Below are 22,968 nucleotides of genomic sequence, written 5' to 3'. Positions count from 1 at the left end.
GGGCAACTAGGAATAGGAAATAAACGCTGGCCCAGGCAGTGAAGACCGCATCTCATGAATGAATAAAAACAAATGTGCGTTGCCATAAGCAATGGAGTCAAACATTCACAGATGCAATTTGAAGATCTTATGGTGTCTCCTCACTGCATGTCACCATCACCCTCCACAATTCTAGCTGTTATTAGGGCCTGCCTCACCTGGCCAGTGCAAGGGCCTCATCGCTGTCATCATCACCTTCGAGGACCTCCTCACCCTCATCACTTTTGACATCCTCCTCATCAGAGGAGACCTCCAGCTCCTGCATTTCCTGTTCATCCAGCTTCTCTCCCTCTTGCAGCACCAGGCTAGAAAGGGCACAGTAGGCGACGGCACTGTGTGACACCCTCTGCGGACTGTATTGCAGGGCTTCACCAGACCGGTCCAGAACCTCATTTTCAGCATCCTGATGGTTTGCAGCATCAAGTTGTGAGCTGCTGCATGAGCCTCATTATAGCATCGCTGTGCTGCAGTTTGAGGCCGCCGCACGGGTATCATCAGCCACAGCCTCTGTGGGTAGCTCTTGACCCCAGGGAGCCATCCCTGCAGCATCTGTGGACCCTGGAAGACATCAGGGACCTGTGGCTGACTGAGAATGTAGGACTCGTGCACGATCCCTGGGAACCATGCGCAGACCTGCAGGATGCATTTGTGGTGGTCGCACACCAGCTGCACATTCGGCGAATGGAAGCCCTTGCAATTGACAAGGTTGACCGTGTGTTGAGCACCAGGTGAGTGCAGTTGATGGCACCCTGCACCTGTGGGAATCCCAAGATCTGGGCGAATCCAATCGCTCATGCATCCTGGTTCTCCTGGTCCTGGGCGAAATGCACAAAGTTGTGTGCCCTCGCAAAGATGGCATCCATGACCTCATGAATGCATTTGTGGGTGGAGGCTTGTGAGATCCCACAGAGGTCACCTGTGGAGCCCTGAAAGGAACCATTGGCATAGAAATTGAGCGTCGCTGTCACTTTCACAGCCATTGGCAGTGGATGTCCTCCATGTCCATGTGATGCCAAATCCTGCAGTGGCTGGCAGATGTGACCGACCAGTTCCCTAGACATGCACAGTCTTTGGTGACACTGGTTCTTGGTCGTCTGTAGAAATGAAAGGCAGCATCTATAGGCCCTGGGTCTAGTTAGGCGCTGACAAGTGACAGCTCAGTGTGGCTCTTTGGCAGCATATATGGGAACCCCAGCCGCCCCTTCTTCCAAAGGGTGCTGCTCCTCCCTCTGCATAGCCAGGTGCCTCAGTCGCTCTCTTCTCTGTCGTCTTTGCTCTCTGTACGCCACAAGGCATAGAGCTAGTTCATCAGGCTCCATGATCCTGATGTACTCCTCCTGCAGGATGAAAGAGAGAGACAGGTGGTTTAGCTTGGGTGTTCTAAGAATCTCTCTTGGTTAAGGCTGAAGGCCCCTTAATGCATCTCAGTGAGTGCTGGCCACCACTTGGATTGCAAGAGTTTAGTGCGTTGCATGGTTGCCTGAAACTCCACCCCACTCCATCCGACCGATTGGCAGCAGCTTTTCTCATTGGATAGCATGCTGTGTTCTCAGCTCGGGCACAGGCATTCTCCTAATCTGAGCTGCAAGGCTGCACTGTTAGCTTGAACCATGAGAGAGACTGGTCCAAACCGGGATGCTGACATTGAAAGTAGCTGTGAGCATCTCCACCAGTGACTGCTCTATGGCCAGCTTTAGCGAGAAGATTGTACAATGTGTCCAGTCGTCCAACTGTTCTGCAGTCCACTAAAACACTCATTAATTTTCAGTTTGTGCCCCAGGGGTGAAAAGTTCAGGAGCATTTGGTGGCACTTTGATGCTTCTGCATTGCTTGAGTGGGCAGATAAGCTAGAGGCCCAACTCCAATTAGATCAAGGTGGCTGTGCCTGAACTGCCTCAGCTGCAGAGGAATAGTCACCTTATACAAGTTGTCCCAAATGCATGGCCACTTCTGTTAACCACCAGACCCCTAAGCCCGTGCTTGCTCGTGTGCTACCTTCAATCATAGGGCAGCTTTTGTCCTTCCCCCTACCCTGGAACCAACCAATGTGCATCAACCTTGAAGTCCAACAGACATCCCTCATGAGTGCTCTGCAACGTTTCTGTGCACCCATCTCCAAGTTCCCCTCAAAGTGCAGTCCGTTAAGTGCACACCTTTTATGTGCTGTTGTGAAACACGCATGCCAACCTGGGCGGACGATCCAGCAGGTTGGGGGGTTGGGTCTGGCAGGCTACCTTTATAATGCTATGCAGATATATTACAATGAGGTTCCCGACATCCGATGGCAGGAAACGTGGCCCGCCATTGACGTGCTGAGCGGGTGATCGCAAACTAGTTTCAAGATGTTGTGAAACTGATTTTTGGCCTTCTCGTCACATTGTCCGCTCACGCCACCGAACATGCCCAGCGCCAATGGGCACAGATGATTCTGCCTGATGGATCAGTACTCCTCCATGTTAAACACCACTTGGAAGAAGTACTGAGGGTAGCAAGAGCACAGAATATACTCAGTATAGGTGGGGCTTCAATGTCCATCAATAAAAGTGGCTTGATAGCACTAATACTGACCGAGCTGACCAGGTCCTGAAGGACAAAAGTGCCAGACGGGGCTTGCATCAGGTAGTGAGAGAACCAACAGGAGAGAAAAACCTAGGTAACTTTGTCTTCATCAATCTACAAGTTGCAGAGGTATCTGTCTATGACCACATACTCTTTGTGGAGATGAAATCCCTTCTTCTGCCATGATGATAAATGTGATAGGTTTAGAATAGAACTAACAGCTCAAACCTGGGCATCTATAAAGTACTTTGGGCCGTCAACAGCAGCAGAATTGTATTCCACCATAATCTATATCCTCATGGCCCAGCACATCACTCACTCTACCATTACTATTAAACCAGGGACCAAATCTGATTCAGTGAAGATTGTAGAAGAGCATGCTAGGCAAAGTACCAGGCATACCTAAAAATGAGGTGCCAACCTGGCGAAGCTACAACACAAGACTTTGTGCATGCTAAACAGAGGAATCAGGGTTTATTGACAGAGCTAATTCACAATCAACGGATCAACTCAAAGTTTTGCAGACTTGCCAAATCCCCTCATGAATGATGATGGACAATTAAACAACTAATGGGAGTAGGAGGGTCCATGGACATCCCCAACCTCAATGAAGGCAGAGCTCAGCACGAATGCCAAAGATAAGGCTGAAGTGTTTGTAGCCATCTTCAGCCAGAAGTGCTAAATGGATGATTCATTTGGTCACCTTCTCAGATCCCCAGCATCACAGATATCAGTCTTCAACCAGTTTGATTTACTCCAGTGATATCAAAAAATGGCTGAGCATACTTGATCAAACAAAGGCTGTGGGGCCTGACAGCATCCTGGCTGTCATACTGAAGACATATGCTCCAAAATTAGCTGAGCTCTTAGCTAAGCTGGTCCAGTACTACTATTACACCTGACACCCAACGCCCAACAATGTGAAAAACTGTCCATATTTGCCCTATTCACAAAAAACAGGACAAATTAAATACAGCCGATTATCGCCCCATCAGTCTACTCTCGATCATCAGAAAAGGTATTGAAGGTGTCAATGACAGTGTTATCAACCAGCATTTACTCACCAATAGCCTGTTCACCGATGCTCAGTTTGGGTTCTGCCAGGATCACTCAGCTCCAGACCTCATCGCAGCCTTGGTCTAAACATGGAGAAAAGAGCTGAATTTCCCAGGTGTAGGCAACATTTGATCAAGTTGTGGCATCAAGGAGCCCTAGTAAAAGTGGTCAATTGGGATTATGGGGGAAACCTTCTACTGGTTAGTCACAGTTGTCAGAAGTCAATCATCTCAGCCCCACTGCAGGAGCTCCTCAGAGTAATACCTTCGGTCCAAAAATCTCCTATAGAAGAGTAATCTGCGTGGAAATCACAAAGATGTGCAAGGACTATAGTGTGGTGATATTGGGGGACTTTAATTACCCAAATATCAACTTTGAAAATGTTAAAGGGTGGAGGAATTTCTGAACTGTCTTCAGGAGAATCTCTTTGACCAGTATGTTCTCGGTCCAACTAGGAAGGAGGCATTGCTGGATCTGCTGCTGGAGAATGAGGCTTAGATGAGCAATGGAGAAGAGCAAGGAACAATCTAAAGTAAAACTTCTAAATTGGCAGAATGCTAACTTCAATGGGATGTGAAGGAATCTAGCCTGGGTAAAATGGAACTAAAGTCTAACAGGAAACATAGCAATGAAACAGAGGGAGGTGTTTCAGTAACAGGCTAGTTCCATTCTAGCAAGGGCAAAAGTTAAGTGAACCAAAGACATGGCTCCTTAGATGATGAGGGAGATCGAGAATATGATGAAACAAAAATGAAGTTGCATGATGCATGTCAGGTGAATTCTTCGAGTGAGAACCAGGCTAAATACAATAAGTTGAGAGAAGAAGTAAAGAGAAAAATAAGATTGACAAAGAGAGAATATGAGAATCGAATAGCAGGTAACATAAAAGGGAACCCCCAAATCCTCTTTCAGCATGTAAATAGTAAGAGTTGGGGTGGGGCCTATTAGGGATGAAGCAGGTGATTATGCTTAGAGGCACAGAGCAAGGCTAGGATACTCACTGATTATTTTGTAGTTGCCCTTACTAAGGAAAAGATGCTGACAAAATAAGGTAGTAGTGGAGATGGTAACAGATGGAGTAGAAATTTGTGGGAGGGCATATTGGAAAGGCTGGCTATGCTTAGTGCTGATAAATCGCCTGGTCTGAATGGCTTGTATCTCAGGCTACTAAAGGAAATAGGAGTGGAGATAATAGAAGGACTTGTCATAATCTTCCAATCTTCCCTAAATATGTGGGAGGTGCCAGAGGATTGGAGAGTGGCAAATGTGACACTATTATTCAAAGACCATAAGACCATAAGACGTAGGAGCAAAAGTAGGTCATTTGGCCCATCGAGTCTGCTCCACCATTCAATGAGATCATGGCTGACCAGATAATCCTCAACTCCACTTGCCTGTCTTTTCCCCATAACCTTTGATTCTTTTACTGATTAAAAGTCTGTCAATCTCCAACTTGAATATACTTATTGACCCAGCCTCTACAGCCCTCTGCGGTAAAGAATTCCACAGATTAACTACCTCTGAGAGAAGAAATTCCTCCCCATCTCTGTTTGAAATGGGTGACCCCTTACTCTGAGATTATGCCGTCTGGTCCTAGTCTCTCCCACAAGGGGAAACAGCCTCTCAGCATCCACCCTATCAAGCCCCTAAGAATCTTATATGTTTCAATAAGGCCACCTCTCATTCTGCTAAACTCCTATGAGTACAGGCCCAATCTACTGAAACTCTCTTCATATGAAAATCCCTCCATACCCAGGATCCACCTAATGAACCTTCTCTGGACTGCCTCCAATGCCAGTATATCTTTCCTTAGATAAAGGGACCAAAACTGTTCATAGTATTCTAGATGTGGTCTAATTAGTGCCTTGAATAGTTTTAGCAAGGCCTCCCTATTTTTATACTCCATTCCCTTTGTAATAAAGGCCAACACTCCAGTTGCCTTTCCATTACCTGTTGAACTTGTATGTTAGCTTTTTGGGATTCATGCACAAGGGATCCCAAATCCCTCTGTGCTGCAGCCTTCTGCAGTCTTTCTCCATTTAAATAATATTCAGCTCTTCAATTCTTCCTGCCAAAGTGCATAACCTCACATTTTCCCACATTATAGTCCATCTGTTGCTTTTTTGCCCACTTGCTTAAGGTGTCTATATCCCCCTGTAGTCTCCTTGTGTCATCCTCACCGCTTGCCTTCTCACCTATTTTTGTAAGAAAGGAAGTAAGGACATTCCTAGTAGCCAGACGCCGGTCAGTTTAACATTAGTGGTGAGTAATGTTTTAGAAATAATAATCAGGGAAAAGAAATCAACAGGCACTTGGGAGGGATTTAGGTTAATTAAGGAGAGCCAGCACAGATTTGTATAAGGACGATCATGCTTGACTAATCTAACTTATTTTTTAAATTGACTTACAGAGAATGGGTGTTATCTGTATGGATTTTAAGAAAGCATTGGACAAAGTATCACATAAACGGCTGGTTAACAAAATTGAGGCCTGTGATTTAGCATGGTCAGTGTCAGCTTCGATAAAAACTTGGCTTGAGGACAGAAAACAGCAAGTCACAGTGAATGGTTGTTTTTCATACTGGTGGTGCTAGACAATGGTTTTACCAAGATTCAGTGCTAGTACCACTGCTTTTTCGCTTGATACAAATGACTTGGGTATTGGAATATAGACTAAAATTTTGAAATTTGTCAATGATCTCAAACTTGATATGTGTCAGAAATAGAGGATGATACCAATCAAGTGCAACAGGACATAGATAGGCTAGCAGAATGGACAGACAAGTGGCAGATGAAATTTAAAACCGATGCATTTTGACCGAATAAATCGACAGAGGCAAAATAAACTTAATGACACAGCTCTAAAGAGTGTGCAGGGACAGGGGGACATGAGGGTTTGCTGAGATTTACCAGAATGGTTCCAGGGATGAGAGAATTTAGCTACAAGGTTAGGTTGGAGAAGTTGGTGTTGTTCTTCTTAGAGTGAAGGAGGGATTATTTTATAAAGCTTTACAAGATTATGACAGGCTTAGATAAGATAGACAGAGAAAAGCTGCTCCCATTAGTTGGTGGTGCAAGAACTAGGCACACAGATATAAGGTTTTGGGCAAGAGGTGCAGGGAGAATATGAGGAAGTACTTTCTTACACAGGGAATGTTAATGATCTGGGACTTGCTGTCTATGAGGGTGGTGGAAGTGGAGATGATGAATAATTTCAAAAGAAGTTGGATGGGCATTTGAGGGAAATAATCTTGCAGGATGAGGCTGATAAAGTGGAGAAGTGGGACTGACTAATTGCTTTGCAGAAAGCCAGCATGGGCTAGATGGGCCAATAGCTTCCTTCTGTGCCTTAATGACTCTATGGCCAGAAATTTCCCCCCGTTTGGGGGAGTTATTTAAATTTGAATAAAGGTGGGTAAAAAATTTAGGGACATGTCCCCTCATGTGAAGCTGTCACAGGAGCTGGGATATGTCCATTATTTACTTCAAAAAGTTTTATTTAAATAATAAACCCTTCATGAAACCTCATCCCGCCCGTGGATGAGGTTTCATGAAAAATGCGAAGGCTCTTCACCTGCTTGCCAACATTAAGGTTGGAGGGGAAGCTCAGTTAATAATTTAAATTACTTTTTAACAGGCCTTAATAGGCCTTTGGCAGTTTGGTTGATGCGCAGCCAACTCGGGTGTGCGCCCGCCAAACTGAATGTCTGAATAATGTGCGGTGATGTCGGGACGCTCGCCCAACATCACCGCGCGTCATTTTACATGTTGGCGAGCGGGCCCCGCCCCCTGCTCGCTGACAGGAAAATGGTGCCCAGTGACTCATCAATGACCTTCCATCTATCATAAGGTCAGGGTGGGGAATTCACTGATGATCGCACACTATTCAGTTCTACTTGTATCTCCTTTTGTGCCAGCATGCAGCAAGACCTGGACAACAGCTAGGCTTGGGGCAGAATTGTCCTAGGTTTGCACTTAGTGTGGTAGCAGGTGGGTAAAACGATGTTTTATCTGCCGGCCATGATGGCGGATTTTCATGCTGTATCGCCCCAAACCCACCGCATTATTTATGCATTCCCGGGATACATGCTGTTTTGATGGTGGGCGGACTCCGATTTACCTGCCATGCCGTCACCTCGCTGCTTCATCACGCCAGGCACCACATTTAAAGTACAGTCGTGCTCAGTGCTCCCAGCCCAGGACTGCAGCAAAGAGGACGTGGCCCTGAAAGGCAAGAAGACTGCAGCCTGCGAGAGGCCCACTGTGATGTCCTTTACCCCTGCTCTGGCTGCAGGAGGAGCAGCAACATTACCACTCCGGCTTGGTAGGCAATAGCAGTGGTGGTCAGTGCCAATGCTGTACAGAAGATGTTGGCCATTCAATGCAGATAGAGGATGAATGATCTCATCTGTGCCGCCAGGGTAAAGCAAACATCTCATCAATCTAAACTCATACACTCAATTCCATCACACAGTCACTGGCATCTCACTCACTGCCAACTCACCATCCATTCTCACACACACCCTCACACCTTCATTTGGCCTAATCTCCTCTGGAGACTGCCTCCTCAGCCCTCACCATCTTGAGGCCACTTGCACAGATCAGCATGTGCCCCCAGACACACCCTGGGTAACCTTCCTGCCCCAGTAACAGCTCTCGTCCAGCAGCCTCTTCCTTGCCTGAGGCCATTTCTCCCCCTTCCCCAAGCAAGCCTTAGCTTTGCAGCCATTGAAAAGCCACCCACATATGGCTGATCTGGTAGGTAGAGACTTGCCCGTGAGCCCCCCTAAAAGTGATGTGGTGCTGTCTGTGAAGCCTGGCGCTGATGACTGCGAGTGCTAACCGAAGCAAGGTAGGCAAACACACCTTGAAATCCTGAGTGAAGTGCAGCCTGCCAGCTGCACGTCGCTTATGTGCTGTTGTGAAATACGTCAGCGTGTTTTTCCGCCAACATGGGTAGATGATCCAGTGGGGTGTGGGGGGGGGTGGGGAGGGGTGGGTGGGATGGCGGAAGAGTCCGGTGGGCTGGCCTAATAACGATATGCTGATGTATTACGATGAGGTTCCTGACGTCCGATGGCGGGAAACGTAGCATGTCATTGGTGGACTGAGCGGACGATTGCAAACACACCATCGAGAAACCGATCGCATCATATTGTCTGCTCATGTCACCAAACATACCCGATGCCAGTGGGCATGGAAAATCCCGGCTTTGGTCTCATAAATGACAAGTAAATTTCCTGTCAGGCAGGTGCCAGGCAATGATCAGCACCACCTAGAGAGAATCTAATGATCTCCCTTTGACCTTTAACAGCATTACCATCATTGAATCCCCCACCAGCAACATCCAGGGGGGTGGTGTGGTGGTGAGTACCATTGACTATAATCTTAACTGGACTAGCCACATAAATTCTATGGCTACAAGAGAAGATCAGAGGCTGGGAATTCTTCAGCAAGTAACTCACCTCCTGACTCCTCAAACCCTATCCATCATCTACAAGGTTGGGAGCATGATGGAGTAATCCCCACTGGCCTGGATGACTGCAGCTTAACAAGACTCAAGAAGCTCAACACCATACAGGTCAAAGCTACCCACTTGATCAGCACTCCATCCACCATCCTAAACATTTGCTGCTTCGACCACTAGCACACAGTGGCAACAGTGTGTACTATCTACAACATGCACTGCAGCAACTTGCCAAGTGTCCTTCAACAGCACTTTCCAGGCCCACAACCTGTACCACTTAGAAGGTAATGGCAACACTCACATGGAAACACCACCTGCAAGTTCCCCTCCAAACCACACACCAAACTGACTTGGAAATCTATCACTGTTCCTTTACTGTGCCTGGGGAGGAGGTGACATAGTGGTATTGTCACTGACTAGTATTCCAGAGACCTAGGGTATTGCTCTAAGGGCCCAGGTTCAAACTCCACCATGGCAGATGGTGAAATTTGAATTCAATAAAAATCGGGAATTAAAGTCTGATGATGACCATGAGACCATTGCTGATTGCCACAAAAACCCATTTGGTTCACCAATGTCCTTTAGGGAAGGAAATCTGCTGTCCTTAGCTGGTCTGACCTACATGTGACTCCAGACTCACAGCAATGTGGCTGACTCTTAAATTAGGGAAGGGCAATAAAAATGCTGGCCTAGCCAGTGATGCCCACATCCCATGAACAAAATTTTTTTAAAAATCTTGCTTGTTTCTCCACTACATGGACTGCAGTGGTTCAAGGAAGCTGCTCACCACCTTCTCAATTGCTGGCCTTGAGTGATGCCCATTTCGCAAGAACAAATAAAAATGAAAATCACAGGTCACAATTTCAAACTCAAAGCATTGCTTAACTAGAAGCAAAAGCAGATCAGCGAGAGATTGGTGAGCAGGACTTGGTATGAGTTAGGACACAGGCTGCAGAGTTTTGAATATCCTCAAGTTCACAGTGTGTAGAATGTGGGAGGCCAGCAAGGAACGCATTAAAATGGTTAAGTCTTGAAGTAGTGAAGGAGTGGATGAGGATTTCAGCAGCCTGTGAGCTGAGGAAGTGGTGGAATCAGGCGATGTTTCATAAGTGGAAATAGACAGGTGAAGATGTGTGCTTGGAAGCTTATCTTGGGGTTAAATATAACACTAGCCTGGTTCAACCTCAGACCATTGCTGGAAGAGGGATCGAGTTGGTGGTAAGGGTGTTTGTGGTGGGGACTGAGTATGAAATAACCAACAAAAGAATATCTACTATGAATGCCCCTCACATTGATCTCCAAGCCACCATTTTTGCTTTGCCTATTTTTTTCTTCTTTTTTATAAGTAACATACATGAATGGAATAATATAACAATCAGTGGGCCTGAAATTTGAGCTTACAGTCAACAGAGGCTCTTTCAGAGCTTTCTGCACTCCTCACAGATTGCCTGGCTGCGGCTCCCTTTTGGCACTAAATATTCAACCATGGAGTAGATTCTGCCATGTTTTACAAGCATTGCCACTAAACCCTTGCCAGATTAGGAATTCCTGCCCTCAGTACTCCACAGCCAAATACTCTTGGAGTAAAAGATGAAAGCCACCTGGTGCTAAGAAGAGCATTAGGGAGGGTAACTGCTGCATTACTGAGATGTGTAGAGCGGTTACTGAACATCAGCACCAATGTTACTGCCCTCCCTGAGTGTACTGTAACAAGCCACCACCACTACCAACCTTAAAACTGCGGTGGTAGTAAATTATTAAAAACTTTCTTAATACGAAGGATAACCACAAAATGAGCTGGAACATATGATTATTATTCTGCTGACTCTGTTATAAGAAAACCTCAATTCTTCTGTATCTTTAGTGCCCGTTTATGATTAGTTTAGTGTCTGACCCTGAGCCTCAATGTTACTGGCCCACGTGAAACAATTACTTGCCAAAGAGCTGATTTTCCTGATGACCCGGATAACAATGACTGATTTAATTAATAGTTGCACTGGAAAGAGAAATAATAAACACGTTGAAATGGGGCCGTGGCAGGGAGTGATGTCACGAGTGGTTCAGTAGCGATACTTGTAGGAGGCAACCAGTAGAGTCTTTCTATTTTTCCATAGTGAAGGAGGGAATCACTTTAATTTGTTGCCACCCACCTCTATACAAACACATCAGCAGCAATATTAAAGGGGGTCAAGAAATAAACCATTAAAGAAAGTGTTCAATAATTTACTACGACTGCAGTTTTGAGGTTGTTGGTGGTGTTTTACAATTTACTCAGTAAGCTCAAGTTGCATGTATGTCACAGTGCATGTCACCGTCTGGAGCTATGGAGAGTGAAGGTAGAGGCTCTTATATTCTTTCTGTCACATGACTGACCAGGAATCTCTCCCGCTACCATGTGCCACACGACTTCCCCTTATGTTTGGTTGTACACTAATTGTTGTTCATGCCAGTTGCTTAAGTGCAGTAAGTAACTTATGTGTATAAAAACAAAAAACTGCGGATGCTGGAAATCCAAAACAAAAACAGAATTACCTGGAAAAACTCAGCAGATCTGGCAGCATCGGCGGAGAAGAATCTCCTCCGATGCTGCCAGACCTGCTGAGTTTTTCCAGGTAATTCTGTGAAAGAACTATGTGTGCTGACCTAATCTCAGCTATTTTGACCCTAAACAGTTTACTTTCATTAGGCTGGCTTGCACCAATTTCTTTTGTGTTAGCCAGTGTCTGCACAAAGTCACATTTGATATAAATTTCCTTAAAGCTTAGCTGGCCTCTTGTGCAATCATTCTATTTTTTTGCTCTATTGCACCTTACACAAAGCACAATTGGATACTCCCTTCTGCCACTGTAGCACTGATCCTATATGGAACGCCGCCAATATAAGGAAGCTTCCTGTGAAAGACTCACACCTGTTGATGATATTTTTGAGCCAATATCCTAGTTTTGCCATCAATGTTAATACATTTGCTGGGAGAATTCATGATATTTCCTAGTGACCATTGATTAAAATGGGTTCAGTAACATTATTTGATCAAAGGTTTTCTTGCATTGAAATTCTAGGTGGGTCAATGAAAAGTGCTGGAAGTCTGGATTTAGACCCAGAGGGCATGGGTCTGTGACTTGCAGTCTGCCCACACCTTTTGGAAATGAGGTGGGTAAGAAGCAAAATTTGTGGAAAATTTCCTAGGTACATCCTGTCCACAAAAAGCAGGGCAAATCCAACCTGGCCAATTACCGCCCTATAAGTCTACCCTCAATCTTCAGTAAAGTAATGGAAGGTATTGTTGATGCATCAAGTGGCACTAGCTCAGCATTAACCTGCTCATTTATGCCCAGTTTGGGTTCTCACAGCGCCACTCAGCTCCTGACAGCATTACAGCTTTGGTCCAAACATGTAGATAAGAACTAAATTCCAGAAATGAAGTGAGAGTGATTGCCCTTGACATTAAAGCAGTTTTGACAGAGTGTGGCATCAAGAATCCCTGGCAAAATTGAAATCAATGGGAATCGGGAGAACTCCCCACTGGTTGGCATCAAACTAGCACAAAGGAAGATGATTGTGATTTTTGGATCAAAATCACCTCAGACCCAGACATCATTGCAGGAGTTCCTCAGGGTAGTGTCCTAGGCCCAACCATCTTCAGCTGCTTCATCAATAACCTTCCTTCCATCCTAAGGTCAGAAGTGGAGATGTTCACTGATGATTGCACAATGTTCAGCAAAATTCACAACTCCTCAGATACTGAAGCAGCCAGTGTCCAAATGCAGCAAGATCTGGACAATATTCATGCTTGGGCTGATAAGTGACAAATAACTTTCCGATCACACAAGTGCCAGTCAATCTTCTGCAAGAGAGAACCTAACCATCTCTCCTTGACATTCAATGGCATAATTATCATTGAATCCCTCACCATCAACAACCTGGGGCGTTAACATTGACCAGAAACTTAACTGGGCCAGCCATATAAATACTGTGGCTACAAGAGCACATTAAAGGCTTGGAATTCTGTGGTGACTTCCTGACTCACCAAAGCATGTCTGTCATTTACAAGCACAAGTCAGGAGTGTGATGGAATACTCCCCACCTGCCTGGGTGAGTGCAGCTCCCACAGCATTCAAAAAGCTCAACACCATCCAGATCAAAGCATCCACTTGATCGGCATCCCATCCAGCACCATAAGCATTCACTCCCTCCACCACTGGTGCACAGTGGCAGCAGTGTGTACCACCTACAAGATGCACAGCAGAAACTTATCAAGGGTCCTTTGATGACAGCACCTTCCAAACCCCCAACTCTACCACCTAGAAGAACAAGAGTGGCAGATGCAACGGAACATCACCACCTGCAATTTCCCCCCAAGTCACACACCATCCTGACAAAAGGCATAATTTTATTACCTGATTGGGCATAAAATCACATGAGATGATGCCGGGTGAGCATCCCGACGTCATTGGCACTCATGCAATATTTTGCTCGGTGGGCAAGCAGAAAGTCAGAAGCGTGCCCGCTGACAATTAAGCAGCTAATTAAGGCCATTAATTGTGCAATTGTCTGCGAATTTTTGTAGCTCTTCCAGCATTACGGTTGGCGGATGAGTGAATCGGCCCCGCGGCCTTTACATTTTTCATCAAACTTCAGCCAAGGGCGAGATGAAATTTCTTTGAGGGAATAAAATAAAAACAAATATATGGGGACAGCATTTTTATGAGGTGGACATTTTTTTGCAGCTTTTTGCAGGTTTATTTCATTATTTGCTTGTCTCCAGCTCCCTGAGGCAGCTGCCTGCCTTCAGGGAACTCTCTCGCAGAGCAAACCCGTGTTGTCGCCCACCCTCTTCCTGCCCCCAACCTGGCAGCGCTGAGCTTTTCAGCGCGCGTTTCACATTGGCTGGCTGTTAATTGGACAGCCAGTATGAAATTGCAGTCGGTGGCCGATCACAGTCCGGGGTCCGTTTCCCAGCCACTCCCAGGCCTGCTGATTGCGCATGCCCGTTGACCAAAGGATTCAGGCCTTGGAACTATATTGCTGGTCATTCACTGTCATTAGGTCAAAATCCTAGAATTCCCTCCCTGACAGCACTGTGGGTGTATCTACACCACATGGACTGCAGCGGTTCAAAATGGCAGCTCACCACCACTTTCTCAAGGGCAATTAGGGATGGACAATAAATGCTGGCCACATTCTTAATTGTATCAATTAAAGTTAATGTCAAGGCAGAAGGTTAGATTCTCTCTTGCTGGAGATTATCATTGCTTGATGGCAATTATTGGATGGTTACTTGAGCACATATAAAGCGACATACACTGAGTAGAGTAGAGTCAGGAAATATATACCTGTATTGTTTCACTCTGTGAATAAATCTATCCCAAGTAAAGACTGGCTTTGGATTCTTCCTTCACTAACAGGAATATAGCATACATCCCAAGAACAAATACAAAAAATGGGTGGAAAACACAGATGACTGGTGGGAACCACCACAAATTTATCCCCTCGCATCAGGATCATGAGCTCCAATGTCATTGAGCTGGTGGAACCCATAACTGCTGAGAACATCTTGGATCATGGAAGTTGCTGCCTTCTCCACTTATTTCTCACCCACATCCTGAAAGGTGCCATGAAATGAAAGCTGCCAAAGGAGAAACTATGAACCTCCAGCTTTTGTCCTCACCCACACTTCCCTTAGCCCTTCACTCCCTTTATGTTTTTGTGCTTTCAAATAGTCAACCCGTGCAGCCTCACATGGAAGGGCAAGGGGAGGAAGAGAGCTCAGATATTGGCACTGTGCGAATGTTAGGGACACATTTAGAGTTGGGCTCTGCAAGTGCTGAATCATTGGATATGAGTGATATGAAGCCAGGAGACAGGGAAATGTCAGCCCGAGTGCAAACTCCCTGGAGGGCTTGGTCATAGACCAGTTCTGCTGCAGGGGACCCAGATGAGGGCCTCTATGGGTTGGATTAGAGGAAAATGCTGATGACAATGCATAACAGGATGTTTGGTGTATTGGCAAGTCTGCCAGGTAGCCTCCAGTCAGTGGCAGGAGCATGGAGGAGCTCGGCTCTGCCAACGACATTGTGCAGAGTTTGTAACCCATTGTTTCCACCATGGAAGTGGTGGGTACCTCCAGCATTGCCAGACTGGCCCATGATGGAGCATCTGCTGGTCACTGCCTCAGCTTTCACTGCAGCAAAGATGGAGGCTTCCTGATGTCTCAGTACCGCAGAGGAAGTTCAAACAGAGGTCATGAGATCCCTGTCTGCTGCCATCCATTCTCAGACAACTCCCATCATGTATGCGGATCTCAATGCTCAATGGAACACACAAGCTCCCATAGCAGTCTAACCATTTGTGCTGCAGCAGATTACACAAATTACTGAGGGGCTGTCCTGCGGGAGTGGCAGTGGCGCTGAAACACACAAGATCTGCTGTCCTTACTCAGGATGACGGCATTCCTGCTCCCACCACTGCCACTCAGCCAGTGCCTTTGCTGATGGCTCTCAATCTGCCAGCCCAGACTGCTGCCACCCATGCTGAAGTGGTGCAGTCTGAAGACCAGCCCTGAAGGTCCAGAGCTACTTGAGGTTGTCCTGCAAGTTCATCTTCTGTCTTCCCCACTAAAAGTCAGCAGCCTTCCACCAGCCATGTTGCAGACACTGGGGTAACACACCATTGGAGCACTAGAACAGGCATGAAGGGATTGACAATGTTTCTGGTTTTTTGTGGCATGATTTATTGCTGGATGTAAGTGAAGGTTTTTGCTGTTGGCCATTATTGAATAATGTTGGCCAAGGGGAGTGGGAGGCTGGAATAGATGTACTGTAAGGGGCTGGTGGGTTCTTGCTGAGGGTGGGAAGTTCCTTTCAACTGAATTGAAGATTCAATGCAGTCCCTTTCGCTCCACCTAGTTTCAAATAGCACTTGTGGTCTCCTCCTCCTCCTCCTCCCAAAGTGGCCTCTGGATCCCAGGAGGTCGGGGCGGGACCTCATTATTGTGAGATTATGCAGGTTGCCACATGCCTCTTCGGTGTGTACTGCAGGGATTGCCCTGGGTGATCTAAGCAGCGAACATACAACATACGAGTTAGAAGCAGGAGTCAGCCATTCGGCCCCTCGAGCATACTCTGCCATTCAGTATGATCATGGCTGATCAGATTGTGGCCTCAATGCCATTTTCCTGCCCACCCCCCATACCCTTTGATTCCCTTGCTAGTCAAGAATCTATCTACCTCTGCCCCTACTCCTCTCTGGTAAAGAGTTCCACAGACTTACAATCCTCTGAGAGAAAATAATTTCTTCTCATCTGGTCTTAAATGGGAAACCCCTTATTTTTAAACAATGTCCACTCACTCTGGTCTTCCCACAAGGGGAAACATCCTTTCAGCATCCATTCCGTCCAGCCCCCTTAGGATCTTATATGTTTCTATCAAATCATTTCTCATTCTTCTAAACTCGATTGGATACAGGCCCAACCTGACCAACCTTTCCTCTAAACCCCTCATCCCAGGAATCAGTTGAATGAAGCTTCTCTGAATTGCTTCTAATTCAATTCTTTCCTTTCTTAAATAAGGAGACCAAAACTGTATACGTACTCCAGATCTAGTTTCGCCAATGCCCTGTACAACTGTAGCAAAACAGCAGTACTTTTATATTCTATTCCTCTTGCAATAAAGGACAACATTCCATTTGTCTTCCTAATCACTTGTTATACCTGCATACTAGATTTTTGTGATTCGTGTACCGGGACACCCAGATTCCCCTGTACCTCAGAGTTCTGCAATCTCTCTCCATTTAGATAATATGCTATTTTTCTATTCTTCCTACCAAAGTCGACAAGTTCACATTTTCCCACATTATACTCCATGTATAAAATTTTTGCAAGCTCTCTTAACCTATTTTTATCCCTTTGCAGGCTCCTTATGTCCGCTTCACAACTTACTCTCCTACCTATCTTTGTGTCAAATTTAGCAACCATTCATTTGGTCCCTTCATCCAAGTCAGTGATATAGATTGTAAATTGTTGATGCCCCAGCAGTGATCCCTGTGGCACTCCACTCGTTACAGATTGCCAATTCAAAAATGACTTATTTATCCCTACTCTCTGTTTCCTGTTAGCTAACCAATTCTCTATCCATGCTAATGTGTTACTCCCTACACCATGAACCCTTCTTTTTTATGGTAACCTTTGATTTGGCATCTTCTCAAATGCCTTTTGAAAATCCAAGTATACCACATCCACAGGTTCCCCTTTATCCATGTTGCAAGTTACCTCCTCAAAGAACTCTAATCAATTTATCAAAATATCCCATTCACAAAACTTTACATTAAAGTTTTCCAAGTGCCCAGCTACAACCACCTTAATAACAAATTCCAGCATTTTCTCTAAGACAGATGTTAAGCTAACTGGCCATAGTTTTCTGTTTTCTATTTCCCTCCTTTCTAGAGAAGAGGAGTTACATTCACTATTTTCCAATCTAATGGGACCTTTCCAGAATCTAGGGGCAGGATTTTTACCATGGCGAGCAGGCCCGGAATTGGTTGTGAAACTGACTGGCACCCACGATCCAGCCCTGACCACGATTTCACGCTGGCTGGCTAATTAACGGTCAGCCAGCATGAAAGGCACGCTGAAATGCTCAGCACTGCCAGAGTGGGGGGCGGGAGGAGGATGAGCGCTGAAGTGTGCGCTTGCGCAGGGATGCACGCAGCCTGAAGGCACAGAGCTGCCTCAGGATTTTTAACATAACAAATTAAGAACTGAAAAATAAGGAAAACATGTCCCCTGATGTGACTCAGTCACATGAGCAGGGACATGTTAAAAATGAGTTTTAAAGCATTTTATTTTTTTAAATCACTGGTCAAAATCTCATCCCACCCATGGATGAGGTTTTGCAAAAATGCAAAGGCTGCTTGGCCAATGCTCCCTCCCGCCAACTGGACGGTTGGACGGGCAGCAAAAAATTCAAATTAATTAATTGATTAAGGGCCTTAATAGGCCTTTTAATTTTCGGCAGGGGTGCTGCCGTCTCTTGTGCGCGCCCGCCAAGCGAAATATCATGAGAGTGTGCAATGACGTCGGGACGCTCGTCCAACATCATTGTGCACTATTTTACTCCTATCTGGGTTGGGCACACGCCCGCCCAAATGAGAGAACAATTCTGGCTTAGGGAATTTTGGAAAATGAAAACCAATACATCTACGATCTCAGCAGCCAATTCATTTAAGTCCCTAGGATGAAGTCCATCAGGATCTGGAGACTTGTCAGCTTTTAGTTCCAAAAATTTTCCCAGTACCCTTTCCCTGGTGATGGTAATTGTTTTAAATTCCTCCCTCTCTTTCACCTGATAATTCATAATTATTTCTGGGATGTTATTCGTATCTTCTACATGAAGACAGATACAAAATTTCTGTTCAATCCATCCAACCTTTCCTTATCTTGCATTATTAATTCCTCCGGCTCACTCTCCAGAGGACCAACGCTCACTTTACTTAATCTTTTCCTTTATAAATACATGTAGAAAATATTACTATCTGTTTTCATGTTTCTAGATAGCTTTCACTTGTACTCTTAATTTCTCCCTCCTTATTATTCTTTTAGTAATTTTTTGCTGTTTTTTTATAGTCTGTCCAATCTTCTGACCTGCCACTTATCTTCATGGAATTGTATACTTTTTCTTTCAATTTGATGCGATCTTTTAACTTTCTTAATTAGCCATGGCTGGTGCATCCTTCCCCTGGAGCCTTTCTTTCTCACTGGAATGTATCTCTGCTGAGTATTATGAAATATCTCCTTAAATGTCTGCCACTGCATCTCTACTGACCTAGCCCTTAAACTAATTTCCCAGTTCACTTTAGCCAGCCTTGTCTTCTTTCTTTAATTTATCACATCTTCCCACACTCAATCCCTTACTACCACTATTTGGTTTAAAGCCCTCTCTACCACCCTAGTTATACGACTCTCCAGAACACTGGTCCCAGCATGGTTCAGTGAAGCCCATTTCAACAGTACAGATTCCACTTTTCCTAGCACTACTGCTGGTGTCCCACAAATTGAAACTCATTTCTCCCACACCAATCTCTGAGCCCTGAATTTAACTCTCTAATCTTATATATGCCATGCCAGTTTGCTCATGGTTCAGGTAATAATCCGGAGGTTATTACCTTTGATTTTAATTTAGTCCCTAGCTGCTCATACTCCCTCAGCAGACCGTCTTTCCTGGTCCTATCTATGTCTTAATACTAACATGGACTACGACCACTGGATCCTCCCCCTCCCACTGCAAGTTCCTCTCTAGCCCAGAGCAGATGTCCCAAACGCTGGCACCGGGCAAGCAACACAACCATCTGGACTCAAGCTCTCAATTCAGGGAACTGAATCTGACTATGCTGTCGCCTACTACCACTATATTCCAATTAACTCTCCCATTTGAATGGATTCCTGTACTATAGTATGATGGTCAGTTTGTTCATCCACCCTGCAGTCCCTGCTTTCATACACAGGGTTGCAAGTGTCTCAAACCTGTTGGACAATTACAAGGCTGAGGCTCCTCCACTTCTACCTTCTCAATCCCCATACTTCCCTCACTTGCAGTCACACCCTCCTGTCCCTGATCATGGGCGAAATTGGAAGACTCTATCCTAAGGGGTGTGACCACCTCCTGGAATAAAGCATCCAGGTAACTGTCCCCCTCCCTGATGTATCACAGTGACTGCAGCTCGCTCTCCTGTGCAATGACTCTGAGCTGAAGCCCCTCAAGCTGCAGACAGTAATTGCAGACATGTTTGCCCTACATCACACTGGCATCCAGAAGCTCCCACCTTCTGCAGTTGCAATCCTCCACCACTCCTGTCATCTTTGTTATGTGTAAATTAACATATTAATTTAGAATTAATAAACCCTACTACTCCCAATAAACTTTACTACTGCTAGTAAAACGTACTATTACAATTATGAATAGATTACACAAGTTTTCAAATATAAACAAGTAAAATACTCACCAACTAATCACTTACCATTTCACTGTAATGTCAGTTTGTTGTTTTTCGTTCATGACGCGGTCGGTCGATGGACTAGCCCTAGTCAGTTTTCAACTCTTGCCAGGTCTGTCCCTCTCACTCCCTCTTGTGCTGCCTTTGAACTCTCACTAGGTGTTGCCCTTTCACACCACTTTTCAAGTCTCGCCCAAAAGGAACCCAATAGCTTGCTCTGTGGTTTTGAGGGCGAGTCTATGGTTTTCAATAACAGATCTCTGATCTTGCTTGATGGGGTGGTGGAAGTGAATCTTTTGCCATGTGTGGAAGGGGTATCCCTTGTTCCCAAGCAGCAACCAATTTGTCTTTCTTGAAGGCCCAAAGACTGGGAATTGCTGACTCTTCTGGGATAAAAATATTGTGGGTGCTGCCAGGGCAGTGGGCATTTACAGATATAAATTCTTGGTGTGGTCACACACCAGCCACACAGTGACAGAGTGGTTGCCCTTGTGGATGTGGATTTGATCCCTGTTGATGTGGGGACCCACAGAGCCACGTGTGTGAAGCTGATGGTGTCCTGCAACATCAGGAAGTCTGCTATGCTGGCAAATCCATGTGTCCTTTCAGCCTGGTCTCCCCTTCTCAGCGAGATGAGGTTGAAGTCCCTTCTTCTCCTGTCACCTCCTAATGTTACCATGGATTGTGACCTGTGACATGTGGCTGACCTCACCTGCTCCCACCTGGAAGCTATTCTGTCATGTAGAATATAAGGATGAAATTGAACTTCACAGCAACTGGAAAAGTCATTCTCACCCGATTTGTGATTCTGGGTCATCATGAAAGAGATGACACAACTTCATCACCTCCTTCCTTTGCATTTTTTGTGCCATTGCTCTAGGAAGGTTCTTTCAGGGTAGGGCCTTCTAAGGAGAGCCCTCCTTCTCCTTCCCCTTTTTGCCACCTCCAGACAATGTCCTGCTCATATTGCAGCGCAAGTGGTAGTGTAACTGCTGCCCCTATACCTATGGAAGGCACTGTTACTCTCTGCCCTTCTGTGGTCAGCAAAAAGCTAGAAGCAGTGTTACGCAAACTATTATTGCACCAGAATCTTCATTTATACCATCGGAGTAAACAAATATGTGCATCTGGAAGACCAGAAATAGACATTTAGGAAAATTCATTTTTGTGCCTACATACTTTTAAATGGTTACTATGCTCCTTATAAACATCTTCAGACTGTTGCTATAACACATTAATAGATGAAATTAAAGACTGCATACCATCTCTAATTGGGCCAAATTTTGGTTAGAGAAAGGCAAGAGTTTAAGAGAAGTACTATGTACATAATAAGTGGGAGGAAAAGGATTAAGCAGACCCGCTTGCTGCTTCACCTCTCATTGGTTCCATTACCAATTAAGTGTTTCAGTGCTTTTTAAAAAATAGTGCTATGGATTCTTTTATGTCCACCTGAAATGCCAAGTGGGGCCTCAGTTTAACATCTCATCTGAAAGATGGAACCCTCCAGCAGAGCAATGCTTCCTTAGTACTGTACTGAGAGTGGTAGCCTAGATTCACTACTTTCTTGAATGCACCCAATAAACTAACAAATGTTGTGAAATAGGAAAGAACATGGGTTAAAAATAGTAGCAAAATCCAGTTGCCCTAATATCAGCTATACACAAGGTGACATGCCATTTCTTTCATATTGATGTTGAAATAGATGGAAATAGTAATCATTTTTATCAAATGAGAGGGGAGTGCATTTGGATATCTGTATGTAACATCTTTTAATTTCTTTCACCATTCAAGGGAAATAAATCCCCTATTAACTCTGTTTATAGGATATATAGTTTATGTTAGGAATGTCTTGGTTTGTTGAATTTCGCCAGAAAAGCCAGAAGGAGTTGAATTGACCTTTATTCATTTGAAGTATCATTGTTATTTAAGTTTCAAAAGAACTTGAAATGAATTATGATCCTTCAAGTTGCATCTCTGCAAATGGTAATGTAATTCCCTTCCATCAGCCATGGCTCAAAACGTTACTTATTCAGGAGCATTCATGGGTGGTTTGTCTCTAATTACAATTTCTTTATCACATGATGATGCAATTAAAAGGATGTTATTTTAACTCAACCATAGTAATGACATGCATTCATATTACATTAATTGAGTGGGTTTTGAGAAAGCAAAAGAACATTAAGGACACATCACACCTTGTTTCACATTAACTTGGAGATTTGAGATCTTATTTAAATAAGTCTGAAGCACTACTGTACAATTATGAAAATTAAACTAATTGGTGCCATATGCAGTGAAAATTGTGTTGGGTGACTGATTTTAGTCCCATAAGTTTCTTTTCCAGCAATGTGTTTTTCCCAGATGATGCAGGCACTTTAAACACTCCACTTATTGAACTAGAAACCTTTACTAAACTCTATCAGCAAATGACACACCATCCACTTTCTACAACATGACAGTCCACAGGCCTGGGCAGTAGGTAATGGTTTTCAGTTTAGGTCTTTCAGTCTTGCAGTATAATATTGTCACAGCACAGATCACTAAAAAATCTCACAACTGATCTTTTGTCTTTCATAGCAATGGAAAAACAAGAGAATTTTCAAGATAAGGACATTTTCTACCAGTTTTCAGATGATGAATGTGATGTCCAGGCCTGCCCCTTCGGAAAGGAGGAGGAGTGGAAAAATGGTGTAAGACTTCTAGGGCACTTAGTCCCTTATGTTCAATCCAGAACAAATCTGCAAATAACGTTAGTATTTTTTTTATTATTTCACCTTAATAATTGTCCTCTTTTTAGAACCATATGACAAGGAAGGAAAAAGGGTGAAACAGAGGGAAATGAGAAGTTGTGGCACAACTCAT

At 44.7% G+C, this 22,968-nt stretch overlaps 1 protein-coding gene across 1 annotated transcript in view; it reads left to right on the top strand.

Moving 5' to 3' along the window:
* rapgef5a (Rap guanine nucleotide exchange factor (GEF) 5a) overlaps nt 1-22,968 on the top strand; it is a 267,567-nt gene that overhangs the window by 59,649 nt on the left and 184,950 nt on the right. The window contains exon 5 of the mRNA XM_041183142.1: nt 22,684-22,855. Coding sequence (XP_041039076.1) covers nt 22,684-22,855 — 172 coding nt within the window. The remainder of the gene's footprint in view (nt 1-22,683; nt 22,856-22,968) is intronic.

This window comes from Carcharodon carcharias, chromosome 3 (genome assembly GCF_017639515.1).
Source record: "Carcharodon carcharias isolate sCarCar2 chromosome 3, sCarCar2.pri, whole genome shotgun sequence".
In the NCBI taxonomy this organism is placed as follows: domain Eukaryota; kingdom Metazoa; phylum Chordata; class Chondrichthyes; order Lamniformes; family Lamnidae; genus Carcharodon; species Carcharodon carcharias.
Note: the sequence above shows the minus strand (reverse complement) of the source record. Positions and strands in the feature narration are given on the sequence as shown.